The following is an 18,826-nucleotide window of genomic DNA, read 5'->3' as shown; positions in this document are numbered from 1 at the left end:
CAAGGGAGCATCAATGGTTACGCCTCTTGCCAAGCAACTGTAGTCAAACATGATTTAAAGATTCTTAAAGTGATGATATGACTCATTGGACAGTTGTTTCCTTCTTCAAACAGAAAATGGTAAATGTACTAGGACCTGACGTCCACGTAAAGAACATTGGCAGGATCCACGTTGTTCAGTTTGCACCTGATGGAGTGTTTGGATGGATTTTAAAAGACCTTCTACTTATTGATTCTTTACTGACAGGTACAGGGTTTGTGGTTTTGCCCTCTTCACACTGTGTGCCTGACATCCAAACTCTATTTGCCTAAGCCTAACCGTTGTAAACCCATAACTCAGGACCTGCCTGTACAATTGAATTATTTAGTGTTATTGTCCAACATGAACTTTTAACATTGCAATGTTTTCTTCTAGAAGGAGACGAAATTCTGGAGAGAGATTACAGGAGAAAAAGAGATGCTGATCAAAATGAGATTTTTAGCCATCTTCCACGCATTCCGAACCCTATAGCCTGTCTGTCCCCGAATGACATGCTCATCTTTCATCTAACTATCAACCACACGGGTTTGTTACTGTCGAATACAAAATCATAGTTTTACTGCTGTAAAGAAAGTCTAACATAATGTTGCTGTCAGTCGGAAACCTTGTATGTCCATATCTCATGATTTTTGCATGTTATCAAAGATAATATTTAAAAGATCACTGCCATTGAAATGAATCGCTCAATATGATCATAGGATTTAAATGTTGATTTAAAATATATTTAATTGGGATTTTAGCTGGTGATTGTAGAAATATTAGTATTCCCATTCACTTCTTGTTTGAATTATGTAATAACTGCCCGGAGGTGCATTGCAAAGATGGCCGCCGAGTGGCACAACTTCCCTAAACGGACTTTGATGTAATACGTTCATTAAGGCCGCCAGCTCAGCCACTTCCCAGTGTACCAGAAAGATCATCTGTTCAGCAGTAACACTGGCTGGGACTTTGGTGATTTCAGACGTCTGCAGCATCTCATCAAAAACACACAGCTGAATTCAACCAGGTATGAATATAGACGGTTTAGATCCATCCGGCTTTTACCAAAATCTACATCTGATTCTATTGATCTCATCAGATTTGCACATGTGTTCATGGAACCGGGCAAGTATGTGTTCGTGGATAACGCTGTGTCCGACTGGAGTCTGATAGTGGTGGTGAGTGAGCGGGGCTCAGAGTGCAGCCACTCCACAGCTGCGTTCCAACCCGCGACCCCTGCGCAGCTAGTGCGACACGGCATCATAAAAAAACACAGTTTAAATCTGCTTCCAGACTGGGGGATCATCACGGGTAAGCCAAGTATTTGCTGTGATTTACTGTAAGTGTACAAACAACACAGGCCTACTGGAACTGTCATATTTTTTATTTCTCCAAAGGGGTTTTATCTCTGCTGGTGTTGCTGGTTGTAGTGTTGACAACTTCTGCCCTCGTCTTGAGACCTAATCGAGCAAACCTCATAGCTCAGGGGAGGCCGAAACCCAAATGGCGAAGTTTGGGTGAACCCAAGGTTCCCATTGAATATGTTTATAATTCAGACTAGTAAGTAAAATACTGCTGGTTAGCACTTGTTTAAGTAAAATTAGAAGATGCCGTTTTTTTGTGCACTTTTGAGCGTGATTTTTATTGGTTTTCAGTATGGACGGCTCTGAGCCTTTGGGTCTCAGAGGGATAGGAGAGGGATCCGAATCAGAAGAACCTGCTGTGTGCAAAGGAGGTAACTGACAATCAAGTGTCAGACAGGCGATAAAAATACAAACTTTTTCAAACTGTTGTCTAACTTGTGAAGGTTTCAAAAATTCGCTGATGGAGCTTGAGGAGTTCAATGTGAAAACGCTGTATGACAAGTTAGAAGATCAGAACTTACACCTGGCGTCCCAGCTGGCAAAGCATCGTAAAGATACGCAGGAATTCTACAGGAACATGTGTCAGCAGATTGATGCTCTGAGGGTCAGAAAACAGATCCGATCAGAACTGTCTTTGTAGTTTCCTATGATGTTGTTCTAATAAGCACATCTTGTTTGTAGGATACACTAGAAAATATGGAACCCTCAAAGATGAACCAGCTGAAAACTATGCTGGATAAAGAAATGCTGATCAGAAAAGAAAGCCCTCATGGTAAGATTATATGCATTCCCAGAAGTCATATTTCCAGTACATTTGGTGTAACGTTAAGTGTAATTTCCGCAGAGCCGTGGATGGGGTTGATGGGAGATGTGCTGAAGTCTTTAGAAGCGGTCATGTTCAGGATGAATGGAGATGTCCTGCAGCAACAAGACAGCACTGCTACAAACAGCCACAGAGAAAGTGAACGTCACACTGGATACATTCAAGTTAGTCATTCAAAGACATTGTTCGAACAGTTCGTCCATACATGAAAATCTAAATTTTCCTATCCTGAGGCCATTTTGAACCTGTAGATTATACTTTTATCAGCTTTCCTGTAGCTCAGTGGTAAGAGCATTGCGTTAACAACGCAAGGTTGTGGGTTTGATCACAGGGGATTGCACATACCTATGTATAAATGTATATGATAATGCTTTGATAAAAGCGTCTGCCAAATGGCTCAATGTAAATGTTTGTCACCAAACAACATTGGGCACCATTGAATTCCATTGTATGGACACAAAACCACTGAGACATTTCTCAAAATATCTTCTTTCATGTTCGACAGAAGAAAGAGTCATATACACGTGGATGCCGTGAGGGTTTAATAAATGATGGCAGAATTATTATTTTGGGGGAACTATGCCTTTTAATGTTCTCATTATTACTTCTAGTTCATAACATTATAATCTTCCCCTACAGTGAGCTGAAAATTCAAGTTAAAGCATTGTTAAGTCGCTGAAGGTTCTTCAAAATTTTGGTAATTCAATTTGTTTTTCTTATTGAACAGTTTTCCCCTGCAGACATGACAGACATGACAGAACTCAAAGAAATCGACCCTTGTGTGAGTGAAGAGGAACTGGCCAAGTTTGTGTGTTTGACACCTCTATCCAGAACACTGCTGGAGATAAAGGAGTCCCTCCAGATGCTTGTTCACACACCCAGTACAGAGGAAGGTTGGAACACATTTGAATTCCTTTCAGAATTTAATATATTTTACTGTCTGTGAGCTCCAACAGCAGTAGATACATGTGTTGAATTAAACTTCTTTACATTAATAAAGTCTCATATATTATGAAATAACCTAGAATAGGAAAATGGTATTGAATTTTGTCGTTAAATTATGATTTAGAAAAATGTCTCATGCAAGCGTCTCACACAAATATTATTTGATATATTTATGTCCTTTTAATATATCCTTTTAAAAATTTGAAGAATGTATTTTGATATCTAAATAAAAGATTATTTAAAAAATGTATTCCTCAGATAAATATAGGCTTACTCATTATACAGTACAATATACTGAAATAGTTTTTACAGTGAGGTTTTCTCTTGTTGTAATGAGCTTAATGATTTTTTTCCTTCAGTAATCATCAGCCCGGTGGAGAGTGAGATGACACACCTGATTCCTGTCGCCCTTGACAACCTTTCCCCACAGCATTATGCAGTCTTCCTGTTTGGCTGCCACGTTATGCGTCTGCTGCACAGAGCCTGTGCTTTTCCCCCCGTCATGCTGTTGTTGGCTAAGACGGTGCCGGTCTCTCACTGTGATAACCTGCTAGCCTTCTGCAATAAAGACTTTTATTACGACACAGCCAATCAGATCCTGTACATTTTAGAGAGTAAACTTCAAAACGCTGGCCAGTTCATCTCTGTTATCTTGCATACTATGGCCTATATAACCTCAGGTAAGATGAGCCTGCTACCCTTATATTGCTCACATATACAGTATCATCTGTTTGAAATGATTGCTGGAGTTATAAAATATCTGAATAAACTCAACAATATACTGTACACATTACAAGACACAAGAGTACACATTTCCAAATTTGCACAATACGTAGCTATTTAATACGCATTATATTGCACAGTTCATTTTACTTGTATCAATGCACATGTGTGAATATTCTTTTATTTACAAGCCTGTTTACCCTTTCAGGCTCAAAAACCCCTGATTTCATGAAAACCTTTCATTTGGCCATATCAGCATTAAGCATGCAGTTGTTTCATCACTCCTTCACCGAGGACCAGAGGAAGCAGGAGGTGAGGCATGTTTGTCTGACATTCATATGAAGTCCAGGTGGAGTTGTAATATGCTTTCCTTCATATGTTAGAGGGATGAGAACACACAGGAGGCCTTTGGAACCATCGTGGAGGACTTCTTCAGTGTTAAAGTACCTGCTGAAACTCATTTCGCAGAGCACATGCTGGCCGAGAGGTTTGTCCAAGTGCCTCATGAGCTATATATATATATTTATTTTGTCAATTCTCACTATTAACTAGTTTTTATTAGCATGCCTATTATTGGCATATTGGCTGTTTAGTAGTACTTATAAAGCACGTATTCTGCATGGTCGTACTTACATCCCTAATCCCAATACCTTAACCTAACAACTTCCTTGATAACTAATAATAAGCAACAAATTAAGAGTTTATTGGGAAAAATGTTGTAGTTAATGGTTTGTTAATAGCGAGTATTGGCCCCATACTGGAGTGTGATCAACTTTTTTCTTTTAGACTTAAGGTGTATAAATACTTTAAATTGGAACATATCCTGATGGAATTAAAACCAACTTTAAAAGACAGACATGAAGAAGGTGAGAGATTATTTACTGTCTGCATTACACAATGTTCCATACCAAAGCTAATCTACCAAGTCATGTCAATTGTATTGTACTGTATCATGCAGGGCGGAGGAAATCCAGCCTCAAAACTCACATCCCAGTGAGTTCCATAAAATCTTTTGAAATACCCATTGCATTGTGTGCCTTGTTTATTCTGATTCTTTAGAGTACACGGTATCTCCTCTCTTTCATGTAACTGTGATTTTTCTACATGTGCTTTAGGGGCTGTGTGCGGAGAAAGAAATAAACAAACTTGATGAGGTTTACCAGGAGCTCTCCTCAAAGCTTGACAGTCTACCGGAAAAGAACACACCCAAGTTAGACAAACCGCTGCAAGTAACAACCAGCCTGACTCAACTCATGTTTTAGAGGAACAGATAACAGTGATTTTGGCCTGTGCCAACCATTTATTTTTCTGCACATTTGCAGGATCAACACATGATGGTGGAGCTCCAAAAGTGTACGGTGGAGCAGAGACTGAAGGAGATGAAAGAAAGATTTTCTAAACTCAGCTCAAGCCAGAGAATCGGTTTTAATGAAGACAAAGCAGCTCGCAGCAAAATACAAGCACGGGAAAGCAGCCAGTCACCCAGCAAACATAAACCAGACAGCGGCGGATCAGAGAAGCAGCTGTCTGCCACAGCCAGGACGGCCCACAAATAAAGTAAACATATAGACGACACTGTAAAAAATTATGTGTTGACTTTACTTAAAATATATATATGCACTGTTTTTACACCTTTTTTTATTACAAATAACAAGAAAATCTTTGTTGCGTTTACACAAATATATGAGTTTACTTGAAAACTGATGTAGCATTTGTTCAATCAACTTACAGTGCTCGTGTCAGCTGTACTTAAATGTTTAATTAATTTGCCTTAATGTTCATATAGCGCAGTGAAGTATATTATTATAACAAAAAATTATGACTTATTTGATGTCAGTCATTGAATGATTCTCCACTGAAGCACACAACATACTGCATTTCTGATGTGTGTCGTCCTTATTGTGGTAAGACATAGGATGAGGTGAATGGGGTCGATGCTTACCAAAGCAAACACGAATCACCTGAATGGTAACTTCACAGAAAACGATTATTCACAACAAAACAATACAGTAATACAAAATATATCTTATAAGCTATATATCTTATATTTTGTTATGCATCTTATTAACATCTATATAAATGCCCCGAAGTAGCATTTGTACTGATAATACTAAGTTTGCACTTGAAATGTATTTTAGGATTACTTAATTTTAACTGTAGTTTGCAGTTGTTTGTAACTCAAATTATTCCTTTCACTTTTGAGCTTATCTTGTTATTTATATTTTTGTGTTGCATGATCAAAGGATTTTAAGTTCAGCTAAAAATTTTATCATTTTGTATATCTTTAAGTAGAAGCTAGTTAACATAATACAATAATATGGTTGTTGAGACAACAAATCACTTTTTAGAGTGAATGATGAAGAAATGGCTTAAGGAGTAATGTACAGCAATAACTTGCAGTGTGATATAATACTCTTATTATTTCCTGAATAAAGATTATATATCAAAATACCCAATTCAAATTAATCTGATGCATTTTGGAGCACGAATCTTTATCTTTACTTCATGCTCTGTTGCTTGCTCTGTCAATAGCGCTACGCAGTTTGTTCAAGCTTGTGGTCAGCGCAGCTCTAAACTCTACTCCTCTAGGGAGAACAGACTGTGAACAGATTGGGAAGGAGATGTAGCTATCATCACTCTCTGTGCTTTTATGCTCAAGAAAGTTCCATTGGCCGTGTGCCGTCTGCCTTTATCACTTAGATTAAACAAACTGTGAGTCTGCACACACCATCCAGGGTCAGTCTATCCACTTAACATACCTTTCAACCAGTGCGTACTGATGCTGAACAGAAATCCATTATATTTCTATTCAGACTTTGTTTTTTATGTTTGGATTGCTATGCAGCTGTTGTTTAAACTTTCGAGAGGTTTAACATTTAAGGGAGAAATTCAACCCAAAATCTAAATTCTGTCATTTAATCACTCTCGTGTGTTTATGAGTCTTTCTCCTGTGGAACACTAAAAGAAGATATTTTTGAGAAATGTCTCAGCGGTTTGTGTTAATACAATGGAAGTCGACAAGTCGTTGAACCAACGTTCTTCAAAATATCTTCTTTTGTGTTTCACAGAAGAAATTCAAGTTTTTGAGTGAACTATCATTTAATATTCAAACATCATGTACTGATATTTTATAACTGATATAAAAATTCCAATAAAATCATATTGATTTGTACTTATGTAACTTTTATACTGTATGATGTCTTGCTTTTACTGTCTTGTTTTTTTTATCTAAAACATCAGGAGTTGCTACCTTGCAGGCTCTTTATGTTCTTCGGGAGGTGGAGATGCATTTGCTCTTGTTCTGAGGCTTTGATTAATGTTCACATTTATGAACAGGTTGTCACGCTGTATTTCTGGGGGAGGTGATCATGTCTATTTCTGTCCTGGCTCTCTTCATTACACATGGACAGCTGCAATACCTGAGAAGAGTTCACTTGTGACCATCACGTGCCATATATTGTTTTATTTGCAGAACTGCTGTGCTTAGGATCTGGCTTTGGCCTTGACAGAAGATCTGTAGTTTGTCCATTAAGTTGAACTCGTTGTCATGTAAGTACTATTTCTTATTGATGCTGTTGCATGGAAATGATTTTCATGCAAATGATGTGCATTTGTAAATCTAATATTCTAAAACTGTATATCTGTTGGTAAAGCTTCTAAGTAAACGTGTAAATATGACATCTGTTTACATCATTAAAATGTAACGATATCCAAACAAACGAGTTGTCGACAAAAACATTGCTAAAATGTTTTAAAAGTCTTAAGCAAAATCCACAATGTACAATAGGCAGATTTCTACTAGACATGTACAGTAAAATTCTTCTGTTCTTTAAATCTACTGAAATATTTCGGACGAAGTTGGACTGAATTGGAGTTGTTGTTTTTTTTTGTCAATGACACGCAAAGTGATATGCCTTATCATATGATAAAGTTGAGATTTACCTGAAATTACAGCCGTCTCACTGCAATCATCTTGCAATCCCTCTGAATTTTGTAACATCTGCCCTCTTTTTACAGTAATCTGCAGTTATCGTTGTTTATTTGAAAGGTCTCATCTTGTTATATATCACAATGTGTAAAGCAGGAGACTACAGTCGTATTAGAACTCAGTAAATTATATAATGAACTGATTTTACTGTATATTTCCAAGCAGACATGATGGTGGAGCCATCCGTTCAAAGAAGGCATTTCTTGCCTGAAACAATACTGACCCCATTCACGAGCTGATAGTTATTCAGGTCAACAATGTGTCCTGAGATGATCTCAAACCACTGTAGGGCACAAATGCATGCTTTCTGCTCTGAGGCAACCTTTGTCTGAACTCACCAACCCCTAATATGTATGCCCAAAATAGCACATTATCGTGTGCTATTTATGAGAACTCTACAGGGAAATTCAAACAAAACATGCACCAACAAATTGCTTAGGGGATTGGAGGGATCCCCTCATGATCCAACCCATCACACACAACAGATGGCATAGTATTTGTCCTTACAATCTAAATAAACATACAAAGTTTTTCAAGCACTCTCAGTACATCCTGTACACAGTACAGTGTTTGTACTCACAGTATATGCTATATGCTTTTGTAAATACAACTCAAACTAAATCGTGTTTGCTGAAATATTTTAGATGTGATAAATATGGTGACCTTAAGCTAATAGTCAGACTAGCAGGATTTCATTCTCCCCTCTTGAATGTAGCTGCTCTCTCCACGCTGTCCTTTTGCGTTGCTGTTGCCATGGTTTCCCTGCATGGAGGGTATAGCAACCACCAGGCCTGCCATTTTTAGTCTGCGTTGAGACCTGCTGGCAACATCTCCCTCGCAAAGCAAAGCACTACTGCTTTTTGTTATTAGCGCTCTTTACCGACACACCATGCTGAGCAGAGTTCAGCTTCAATCCCCTCCAGAACCGAATGTTGGAAAATATTTAAATGTATCTGGGCTGAAACACTGGTTGCAATGCTCTGCGTGTTGGATGAATTCTTGGTCTGTGAGACACACTCTTCTTTCCTGGTGAGGTCAGAATAATAAAGCAGTCTCACGTCGGAAGGCATAATCCCAGTAATGGAATCTGTAATCCGTTATTTTAACCTCACTCCATACATTCCTATTGCTGGTTTAAATCGTGAGCATTTTGATTGTAAGATTAGAGACAAATATTCCAACAGAGCAAAGTGGAGTAAAGAATCCATTTGATCTGTTCAGAAAAGCAGAATTGATGAGAATGTTCTTTAGAGTTAAGCCAATGTAAGCATAACAGATGGCAATCCTTATGGAACCTACTGTGGAAATCAAGTATATCTTAATGTATCTTAATAAGATAACTATAAAAACTATATACAAAAATATATACTTTTGTTGTATATCATTTTACAATGTGGCACATTTGAGCCCTCTTTCCTGCAAACTGAAAAGGTAGTAACACTTTACAATACGGTGCAATTTGTTAAGAATTATGCATTAGCTAACATAAACTAACAATAAACAATACTTTTACAGCATTACATTTAATACATATGCTTAATACATTATTAAAATAAAATGCGGTCACTGCATTAGTTAATGCACCATGGACTAACATAAATAATTGTGTTAACATGAATAACATTGACAAGAATCAATACATGATAAAAATTTAATTGTTCATTGTTAGCTAATGTCAGCTAATGTGTTCTGCTAATGTTAACTAATAGCACCTTATTGTAAAGTGTTACCGAAAAGGTTAAATTCAGAGTGACTCGTGAAAAAATTGCAGTAATTGCATTGAAGCCGCTTCCCCGACCACGCGCAGGTTAAGCAGGACCAGTGTGTGGGTTTGAAGACTAGAATGATGAAATGCTGATTTTGGGCAGAGACAGCTAAAGCATGCACACGCATATAACTCATTATGTGTTGTTTTTCTAGGTCTGATGGATGTTTGTGAAAGCTGGATTGCAGAGCTTTTGTGTTCAGGCTACATACAGCACATATTTCATGTTGATACGCTAGGCTTAGCTAATGACTGAGAGATGGACGCAAGTGCACAACTCACTGATGTGTGTTGACTGTGTGGGCTCTGACTACCCATCATCATCCGTCACATTCTGTTGCATAAACAGATTGGATACCAAGGTTACTTAAACTCACCTCAACATATTATTCATACTATGACAATCTAATATACATTATCATCATTCATAAAGCCTACAAATTAAGAAATGTAGGAATGTGCACTCCATTGGGCCCTGCTGCTTTGTTTGTTGTATATTTAAAATGGCACGAGTAGGAACCAAAATAATCTGTAAATGAATCACATCAGAATGGTTATAAAAGTGTTTAAAAATTAGAAAAATATAATAAAACGTTTTATTTATCAACTAACATCAGTAAATAAAAAAATAAGGTTTGCTTTTAATTATTAATTTAATTTCATTTTGTGAGAAAAACCAGCCTTATACAGTAAAGCCATTGACGCATGCGCTCTGATGATGTGTGTCATTACGCGAGCAAGTGGCTACTTAGTAGGAAAACAAAGACAGGCGGCTCTTAGTCTACAGCTACACGGCGCAGGTTTGACGATGGAGTATCTGTACTACTCGTACAGAGAGCAAAATAAATACTTAGCAATATTTTCCTTCCACTGACATCAACTGAAACTGCTCAATTTGCAGACGTTGGATTTTATCTTCCAAACATTTTGTAGGAATCCACAGGTCTTTTTCTTAATCTTACATTCATGACAATCACCATGAAAGAAAAGCGTTCGCTTTCCGTTTAAGTAACGGCACCTGTAATTCACAGACTGGATGTTTCTCTCTCGGTAAGAACAGGCTGAACTTTTTCTTGAAAAACATGAAACGTTTCTTTCTAAAGTCACCTTACCCCTTTGCGAAATGTGATCTCTTGGTTGTTTTCAGTTTATGTACAGTATGTAATCATGGTATGTAATCGTTATTAATCGCTGTGTATCGGTGATTTATTATAAACAGCATAATTATAAGTAATCGGCATTGGTGCTGTTATGTGGGCGCTGTCCGTGGTGCTGATTTACTGATGCGATACCGCTCGCGCTTTATTTTCGCCTAAATTCATGTCACGTATAAACACACTTCATATATTCAAGCATTTAACGATGTGATCCTGGTCGTTGTAGAATGTACATTAATTCTTCATCGTTTCTAATGTCTTTTCTAGCAGGAAGAGTCTATCTGAGACGCCGCCCTGTTAATAGAACTCAGAGCATGGCAACTCAAGTGAGGGTTGTGTTGCATTTATTTTTGCTGTATATACTTGCTGGTAAGTATTTGCAGATTTCAGCACTAATTTTTCTTTATGAAAATTGTTATATTAAATAATAATATATATATTAATTTAAAACGTAAAAGTAAGAATAAAGATACAAATAATATATTTCAGAGAAGTAATGTTAAGAACACAATGCAACTCTTGAGTTGCTTTAAATGATATATTTTTGCATTTTTATTCACAATAACTTTACAAATGTGTTCAAATAGAAGTGATAAGTGCAAGTAATACGTTTGTGTCCTCTGAAAAATTTCATACAATTTCAGTTATACTTGTGTATATTTGTATTACAGGACATATTCCCAATTCTTAATAAAAAGTCTTTCAAGACATTTACTTGCACATTTACATGTTTAAGTACCAAACACCGCAAACATTTACATGCCTACATTCAAAGAATTTCTCACACTGACTTTATTACCAGATTTTGGTCTGTTATCATTTGAATATTAATTTTCAGATTTAGTTAGATTTCCTCTGCTGTTCGGTGCTAATCGAGTGCTAAAACTAGTCAATGCTCATGTGATGCTTGTGTTGTCATGTTTGCCAAATCACATTTGGTGTTTCCATTTGTCCATATCACCCTTCAAAAAGAAAACGCTGGATCATTGTTGACAGTTTGTGCTTGAGGCTGCAAGTTATGTAAGATGGCCTCCATTTCAACAATAGCAAAGAGATTATGCTCACAGTAGAGCAAACACTACCCAGCTTTAATCTTCACATCACTGAGTCCTGAACACAGACCCTCTTCAAGGGGGTGCAGTCGGCAGCAATAAATGTCCTACGATTTGTAAAGAGACAATCTGAAATGGAGATGCAGGCTCTTTCTGGAACTGGAGCCTGTGATGAATAATCATTGTCCTCTCTCTCTCTCTCTCTCTCTCTCTCTCTCTCTCTCTCTCTCTCTCGTCTCTCTGTCTCTCTGTCTCTCTGTCTCTCTGTCTCTATCTCTCTCTCGTGCTCCCTTGATGAATCCATGCCTCAGATTTAACTGACCTCTATAAAAAATGTGCAGATTTAAGCTACATTTTTGGAAAGTGTTAACTTTTAGCTTCAGAACCTTATCTTACATAACCTAAAAATTGATATTTTAAACAGTATACTTGAGTAAAGATGTGTGATTATGAATGTAGTGATACTCTCAGGGTTGTGTACAGTACAGGAAGGCAGGCCAGTATGTGTAGATGTGGATCCTGAAACAGAGGCCGTCAAAGGGGGGTTTATGAAGCTGAAATGCATCTACTGCATGAAACGGGAGGAGATAAATGCCAGGACCGAGGTGAAATGGTACTACATTGGCCCAGATAAAAGAGAAGTACTTGTGAGTTCACCTTTTAGATAATTTTTAAACACGCACACATTTGCATCAGAGTATGTTTGTATTGTATTGATGCAATAAAAAAATATTACCGAGAGATTATACATAATAAATTATACATCTTGATAATTTACTCAAGTAGGACAATTCCTGACACAAACACCTCTTTTCAGATCTATGAGTACTACGGTGGGCCGCGGGAGCCGGAAAACTTAGAGGATCACTGGAAGGGTCGCCTGGTGTGGAATGGCAGTAAAGACATGCAGGACATTTCTATTGGCATCCTAAATGTCACTTTAAATGACACTGGCACATATAATTGCAGGGCTTTACGCTTCTATAAGTATAATTTTTTCACGTCTAATGGCACAAAGAACATCACCATCAATCTGAAGGTAAAAGAGAAAGGTAAGTGAGTGTACTTAATGCAAAACTTGCAAATGATATACCGTTTAATGACCATAAACCGTATCTCAATTTGATCACTTTAAATTAGCAGCTTGTCTCTCTTTGTACTCATGAGTCATTTCCCTTAACCTGGAAAATCTGCTACTGTCTTATAACAATGCTTCAACTATTTCAAGCCATGAAATATTTCTGTACGGTTTTTGTTTGTTCTGGTACTCTTTTAATGTTGTAATGCTGTGTTATGTTTTGTTCTGTTCTATTGTTATTTAAGCTCACTTATTGGAAGCCAGTAAGTTGTTTTCAGGGGATTGGTTTAATCTAACCAACCACATACCTCTCTATCTCTTGTAAGGGGTAATGTAAAAGATTCTGGTTTGTATGCTATTCTCTGGATGCCTAGGATTGCTGAATGCAGAGCACTTCCTCAAACATCAACCGAATATACTTTATCTAATGTATATTTGATTAGAATCATGCAACCGCAATGCATTATCTCTATCTGCGTGTCTGCGACAAGATTTTGGACTATGTTGTATTTAATTGGTGGGTTTAGACAATCTTTAGACCTGGGTAATTCTTTGCATAACCACAAACTTTAAGTACAGCTCTGCTTTTACATTTCATGCCATTGTAGATCTGCGCAGTGCATGATGCATATAAAACAAGATGTTTTGGCAAAAACTTTACATTTTTCTCCTAAAAATGCTCCACATGCACGGCACTGCCGTTGGTGTCAGTGGTTCTCATCTTTTTTTACAAGGCAAAAAAGACTGTTGCTAAATTAGATATGGTAGATAAGCTAAAACTGGCATTTTATCGTAAGTAACATTATAGATAATTTCCTTATATCAGGATTCTGCTCTGTGGAGGGTGAAGTTGAGAACCTCTGATCAATGTGCATCAACCTTTTCAAACAGACTCTTTTAAACGTCATATGAATCTTATTGTTCTCCATGGGATGTTGACGTGAAATATCTGAGCATGGTTCTTTGTTATGTTTTTGCATGTGAATGGTTGTTTGAATCAGATCTATAAGGAACTGTCAGATTATTGCACCCAAAATAATGTATCACACAGAGGAAAATTTCTATTTATGTCAGAGATTATTTATATTATTGTCAGATAATTTTTTGTTAATAGTTATTGTAATATATTACATCAAATGCATTTCTTGTTTTACAATTCAAATTCCTGATGACCTTCAATAGCTTTAGATTCACATTTAGTTTCACATTATCAGGTACAGCAGACCACTTGTGATTGGACAAAACCCCCCGCTGTTTTTCTTCTTGCAGCGAGTCAAGACACGACAGCCCTGTATTCACAGATCATGATGTATGTGCTCCTGGTGTTCCTCACCTTGTGGTTGCTGGTGGAGATGATCTACTGCTACAGGAAGATCTCCAAATCCGACGAGCAGGCTCAGGATAATGCGTGAGTATTCAACTTGCATTTGATGTTTAATTTGGCATAAATAACTTGAAGCTGAAAGAGAACAGTTGGTTTAGTTTATTGTTTTAGGTCCTACATTCTGTTTATTTTCCACATATCCCATCAGAAACAATTTGGAAAGACAAAGTCATCTGTTGAATGATTGACATGCTACAGTACCACATACTGTATGGTTTTCTATTCTTCACAACTTTTATGTTGTTTACTTGTTTTTTAGTGAGTTAGGGCACAATCACCAGAGTAGTTCTCTATCCAGTTAGATCCTATATATTGCTCCCGTTGAATGACTTAAGCACAGATTCCCATTAGTGATCGTGGCTTCCATCTTATGTTTCAATAAGCTCAGCGCTCCTGAGTCTATAGTCGGCTTGATAATTCAGTTGCCTCCTGGTTTAATGGAGATATTGGCGTATTTCAGCTTATTTAACAGGTGGATAAAACACGCTTCTGCTCACAGATGGCACTCGCTAGACTTGACATTCAATCATTATCGACTAACTTGAAAGTTAAATCATTAGTGATGAATTTTCTGGAGTGTATTGAGCTGTGGGGATGCATGATAGACTACCTTGACTGACAGACACACACACACACACATATGGTAATGCACTTTAAGTGTTTTAAAGGGTGTATTAGTGTGAACTAATAGTATCAGACATGTAGTGCAGATGGGAAATAAAGTGGTGGCTTTCCAGGCTTACCTGTTGTGATCGGATTCCAAATTGATACTTATGGATCTTGAATTGCCATTTGCCACAACAGCGGCCCATGTTAACCCTTTCTTCTCTTCTCGCATTTGCCCTTCATAGCTTACGGTTGTCAATCATTCGCGAATTTGTTTGTCAGTCATATAAAAATGCAATTTTATTGCTGTTCTCTACATCCTGCGGAAGAAAACAGAGACCCCCAAACTTCAGATAACATTAAATCAAAGTGATTCATTTATTTCATGTCATTCCTTAATTGTATACAATATAGTACACTATGCGTTATGGAACACAAGCATATGTAAGGCATGGAATTACTTATGGCTAAGTAAATGATTATTTGAATCCAGGAATGGCAGATGTCACAAATATCTGGTGCAGCAATGTACCATCAACTTTTGTGTCTACAGGACAGACTACTTAGCCATTCCTTCGGAAAATAAAGAAGACCCTGGTCCTTCCATAAAAGAGTAAAAGTCTCACTCTATTACGGTATTTTTGAATTTACCTCTCAATTAGTAACCTCATTACTAGTTTCCCACTCATCGTGAGTAGCTGGCTAGAACCCCACCATCATCCTCTCTGATCATCTCTTCCTCGTCCACATCTTTTGTTATCATCACATTTACCGGATGTCCATTTCCATCTTCTCAAACACATGCCACTCCTGTTCATTATAATATCTGTCCAAACAGTTACTAACCCTCACTAACCTCATGAAATAAGGTATAGGGCAGGACAAAGCCGTAATGCCGAGATTATGAATCGTTTTCTGTTTATGAGAATGTCTATTTATGACATAAATAGTGATTGTTTATTAAATAGCGGAAAATCATTTACACAAAAAAAGCATTTAAACACTATTACAAATTTTTTTTTATGTTTGGCAAGTTTTTATTAATTAATTTATTAAGTCAGGATAGTCACCTTTTTATATTATTATTTGGATATTCATATTTGGATTTTTATGATGTACTGTAAACATGGACATTTACAAATACTGGACATTTTGTTTCAGGTACTAGGTCTTAAAAGCGATCAGACGAGAATGGAGAATAGAAGTTGATCAAATTCACAGACCCCCAGAGCTGTTTCGAGAATCAGGAAACCTGCCAAATCGAATCCCTCTTGTCTTGATCATGTGCCGTGTGAAAGCAACTTTCAGCTGGTTCATTATCTGCCGTCGTCTCAGTGGAGGTCAGCTGTAACACATAACCTAACTAATGGGGACATGTACTGTATGTGTCTGTTCTTAACTTTTGCCTTAGCAGAGACATGAACACAGTAAACCAGAGCTTAAGAGCTGTCAAACTGCCTATATACGCACTTTTCTTAATAAAACATCAATAGTTGCCCAAAATAAGCCTGTTCCTCTTTGGCATATGCTGTTCTTAGTCTTTTGATAGAAGTAGATAAATAATGAGTCTAGATTCTGATTAGACTTGGTTTTTATTGTCATGATTTTTCTATAGAAGGAATCTTATTATAGTGTTTTTATTATTGTTTTTTTATTTTCCTTTATAGCTTTTATGACACTCAGTTTTGCCACTTTGGAATAAATTATAATGTTTAACTGTGGTAGGCAAACAACTTTAGTGAGGTCAAATTGAGTATAGCGATGAAAGCTTTTTGTGCGATTGGACGCAAATGATGTGATCTGTGTTTACAGTCGGCCATTGCTGACATTTGCATTTTGAATTTACAGATTTAATGCAAGTGCTTTTAGACACTTGAGATTACATTTACACAAATATTGCTAGATTGAATGCCATAACTATAACATTATTCGACTGGATGTTATTTTTAACTGCAGCCTCATTGCGATGTGTTGTATTACTCAGTAATATCTTGCAACATCAGCGTCTTTTAGAGCACCATGTTCAATTTATATTTTTTTAACATTTTAATAATCATTGTGAACATTTGGACTGCATCAAAACGTTCTCCTGATAATCTCAAAAAACATCAATCAATTCTGCTGGTTTACTTTGTGTTTGCATTTCCTTAATAGTGTTATTAATCCATAGGATTTAGATTTAATAGTCCATTAATAGGACTAGTGCAGGCTTTTCTCACTGTAACCATTGCCTTTTGAATTGCTCTGTACAGGCCATTGCGATCACAGTAAAAAATTATTTAGTTTTTCCGTGTTAAACTGGAATTTACTCATAATTTGTAAAAGCATCTTGTGTACTATTAAACCATGGCAATTCATTCCAAAAAGTTTGAATGTTTATTGTTTAGGGACTTTTATTTCTCAGCCTTAACACGTAGAGGACATTTGGGTCCAAAGGGAAATTCACATAATTTTTAATTTAATTAAAAAATATCTCGTCAGATATTGAATACAACAGACATCTTTTACAATTTTGTCAATATCTGACACTTTCCACAATTTTGACTTGCAAATGCATTCTTTAGATTTTTTCATCATGTTATTAAATAATAAATGCAAGTACTATTTTTAATCTTTGGCCATACATATAATGCAAACAAAGTCTACAGATCTGGTTGTGTTTGTAATAGACTGATTCTTTGAAAGTCCTTTAATCACAGCAGGAATAGCTACTTATAGCTTTCACGCAGGCCGTGTAACATTGTAGACATTTAGTTTTTGTCTCCCTCTAGAGCTCGAAAAGAGAAACTACAGTTGACTTATATGAAAGGATTTCGTAATCGTCAAATATTAAAGGTGTCATTAACTGGACTTTTTTAGAAATATTATACTGTTGTCTGAGGTCTACTTATGACGTTCGCATGGTTTTAACATTTAAAAACATCAGAATCAACAAGTAATAGGCTTTTTTCTGCCGGCTCAAGAAACACATGGTTTTTGTGGGCGGGCCGCATTGAAGGCTTGTAAGTAAACGGCCACTACTATGATTGGATAACAGCTCCAAAAGACAGCAGTGTGCCCTGTGATGTACATTTCTGTGGGTCTGTTTGAACAGCTATGTGCTTAGTTGGAGCCTTTGAACCAACTTGGTTAGACACGTAGGTTACACATAATCGGGACATATAAAGTGCTCTCTTACAAAGCAATAGTGACTCATCGTACCTATATTTTTACTCACATAAGACACAACATGGCAACACTGCAAAAGAGCTGTTGATGGATAGTCTCATGGATAGTTAGATGAAGTATACACCTTGCTGCTAGTGCTTGATCCAATAAAGTACTATTTGGGTAGTTTGTTTTTAGTATTTGTGTCGAAAATGTAAATGTGGAGTGACAGTATTTTTGGAAACCTGCATAAATGACTGAAATCGATGGTTAAAATGAAAACCAAATTTTATGTTCTTAGTATCCACAAAAATAAGGCAGGAGACTGTCAGAGTTATATTCAGCAGCCACCCCCCTAAAGGCTGCTAACTTTAAAACAATGACTCGAAAACAATGTAGGCCTACACCGGACCACGGAGCGCATGAAGGTACAAACGTCTCCCGCTTTTTGCTATCTGCGAATTGAGGTCAACTTTGGATATGTACAACGTTGAGGCAGTTCTTCTGACATATTAAATGAATCCCTAATAATATAGAAACATTCAATTAAAATAATAACACGCCAAAGTTAAAAAGGTCAATAAATATGTAAGTAGCTAATACGAATATGTTTATTTTTCATTTAATTAAATTGATAAGAGGGGAGCCATTTTTTCTTGACATCCTCGACTTGACATTAAACTTTTTAAATCTCGGTTGCAGTCATGAAGTGGCATTATTAGCCCACTACAATTTATGCAGTACTAGCCTATTCTTACACTACACATGTTACTGTG

At 36.9% G+C, this 18,826-nt stretch overlaps 1 protein-coding gene across 3 annotated transcripts; it reads left to right on the top strand.

Annotated features, from left to right (window-relative positions):
- Positions 1-10,379: 10,379 nt before the first annotated feature.
- On the top strand, positions 10,380-17,265 carry scn3b (sodium channel, voltage-gated, type III, beta). 3 transcript variants are annotated; one of them, XM_079480831.1, is made up of 7 exons: positions 10,380-10,676; positions 11,051-11,152; positions 12,319-12,482; positions 12,653-12,887; positions 14,183-14,321; positions 15,457-15,538; positions 16,065-17,265. In XM_079480831.1, exons 2-6 carry the CDS (start codon positions 11,098-11,100, stop codon positions 15,518-15,520), a joined length of 657 nt encoding a protein of 218 aa, XP_079336957.1. In that variant the 5' UTR covers positions 10,380-10,676; positions 11,051-11,097; the 3' UTR covers positions 15,521-15,538; positions 16,065-17,265. The 3 variants fall into 3 exon arrangements, 2 of the variants coding, with proteins under 2 accessions (XP_079336957.1, XP_079336958.1); XR_013787985.1 differs by having other exon boundaries at positions 10,405-10,676; positions 13,159-14,321; positions 16,065-17,264; XM_079480832.1 differs by lacking the exon at positions 15,457-15,538 and having other exon boundaries at positions 10,398-10,676; positions 16,065-17,264.
- Positions 17,266-18,826: the final 1,561 nt, after the last annotated feature.

The sequence above is a fragment of the Barbatula barbatula genome (genome assembly GCF_947034865.1).
Source record: "Barbatula barbatula genome assembly, chromosome: 19".
In the NCBI taxonomy this organism is placed as follows: domain Eukaryota; kingdom Metazoa; phylum Chordata; class Actinopteri; order Cypriniformes; family Nemacheilidae; genus Barbatula; species Barbatula barbatula.
This window is presented reverse-complemented; position numbering and strand designations above follow the sequence as displayed.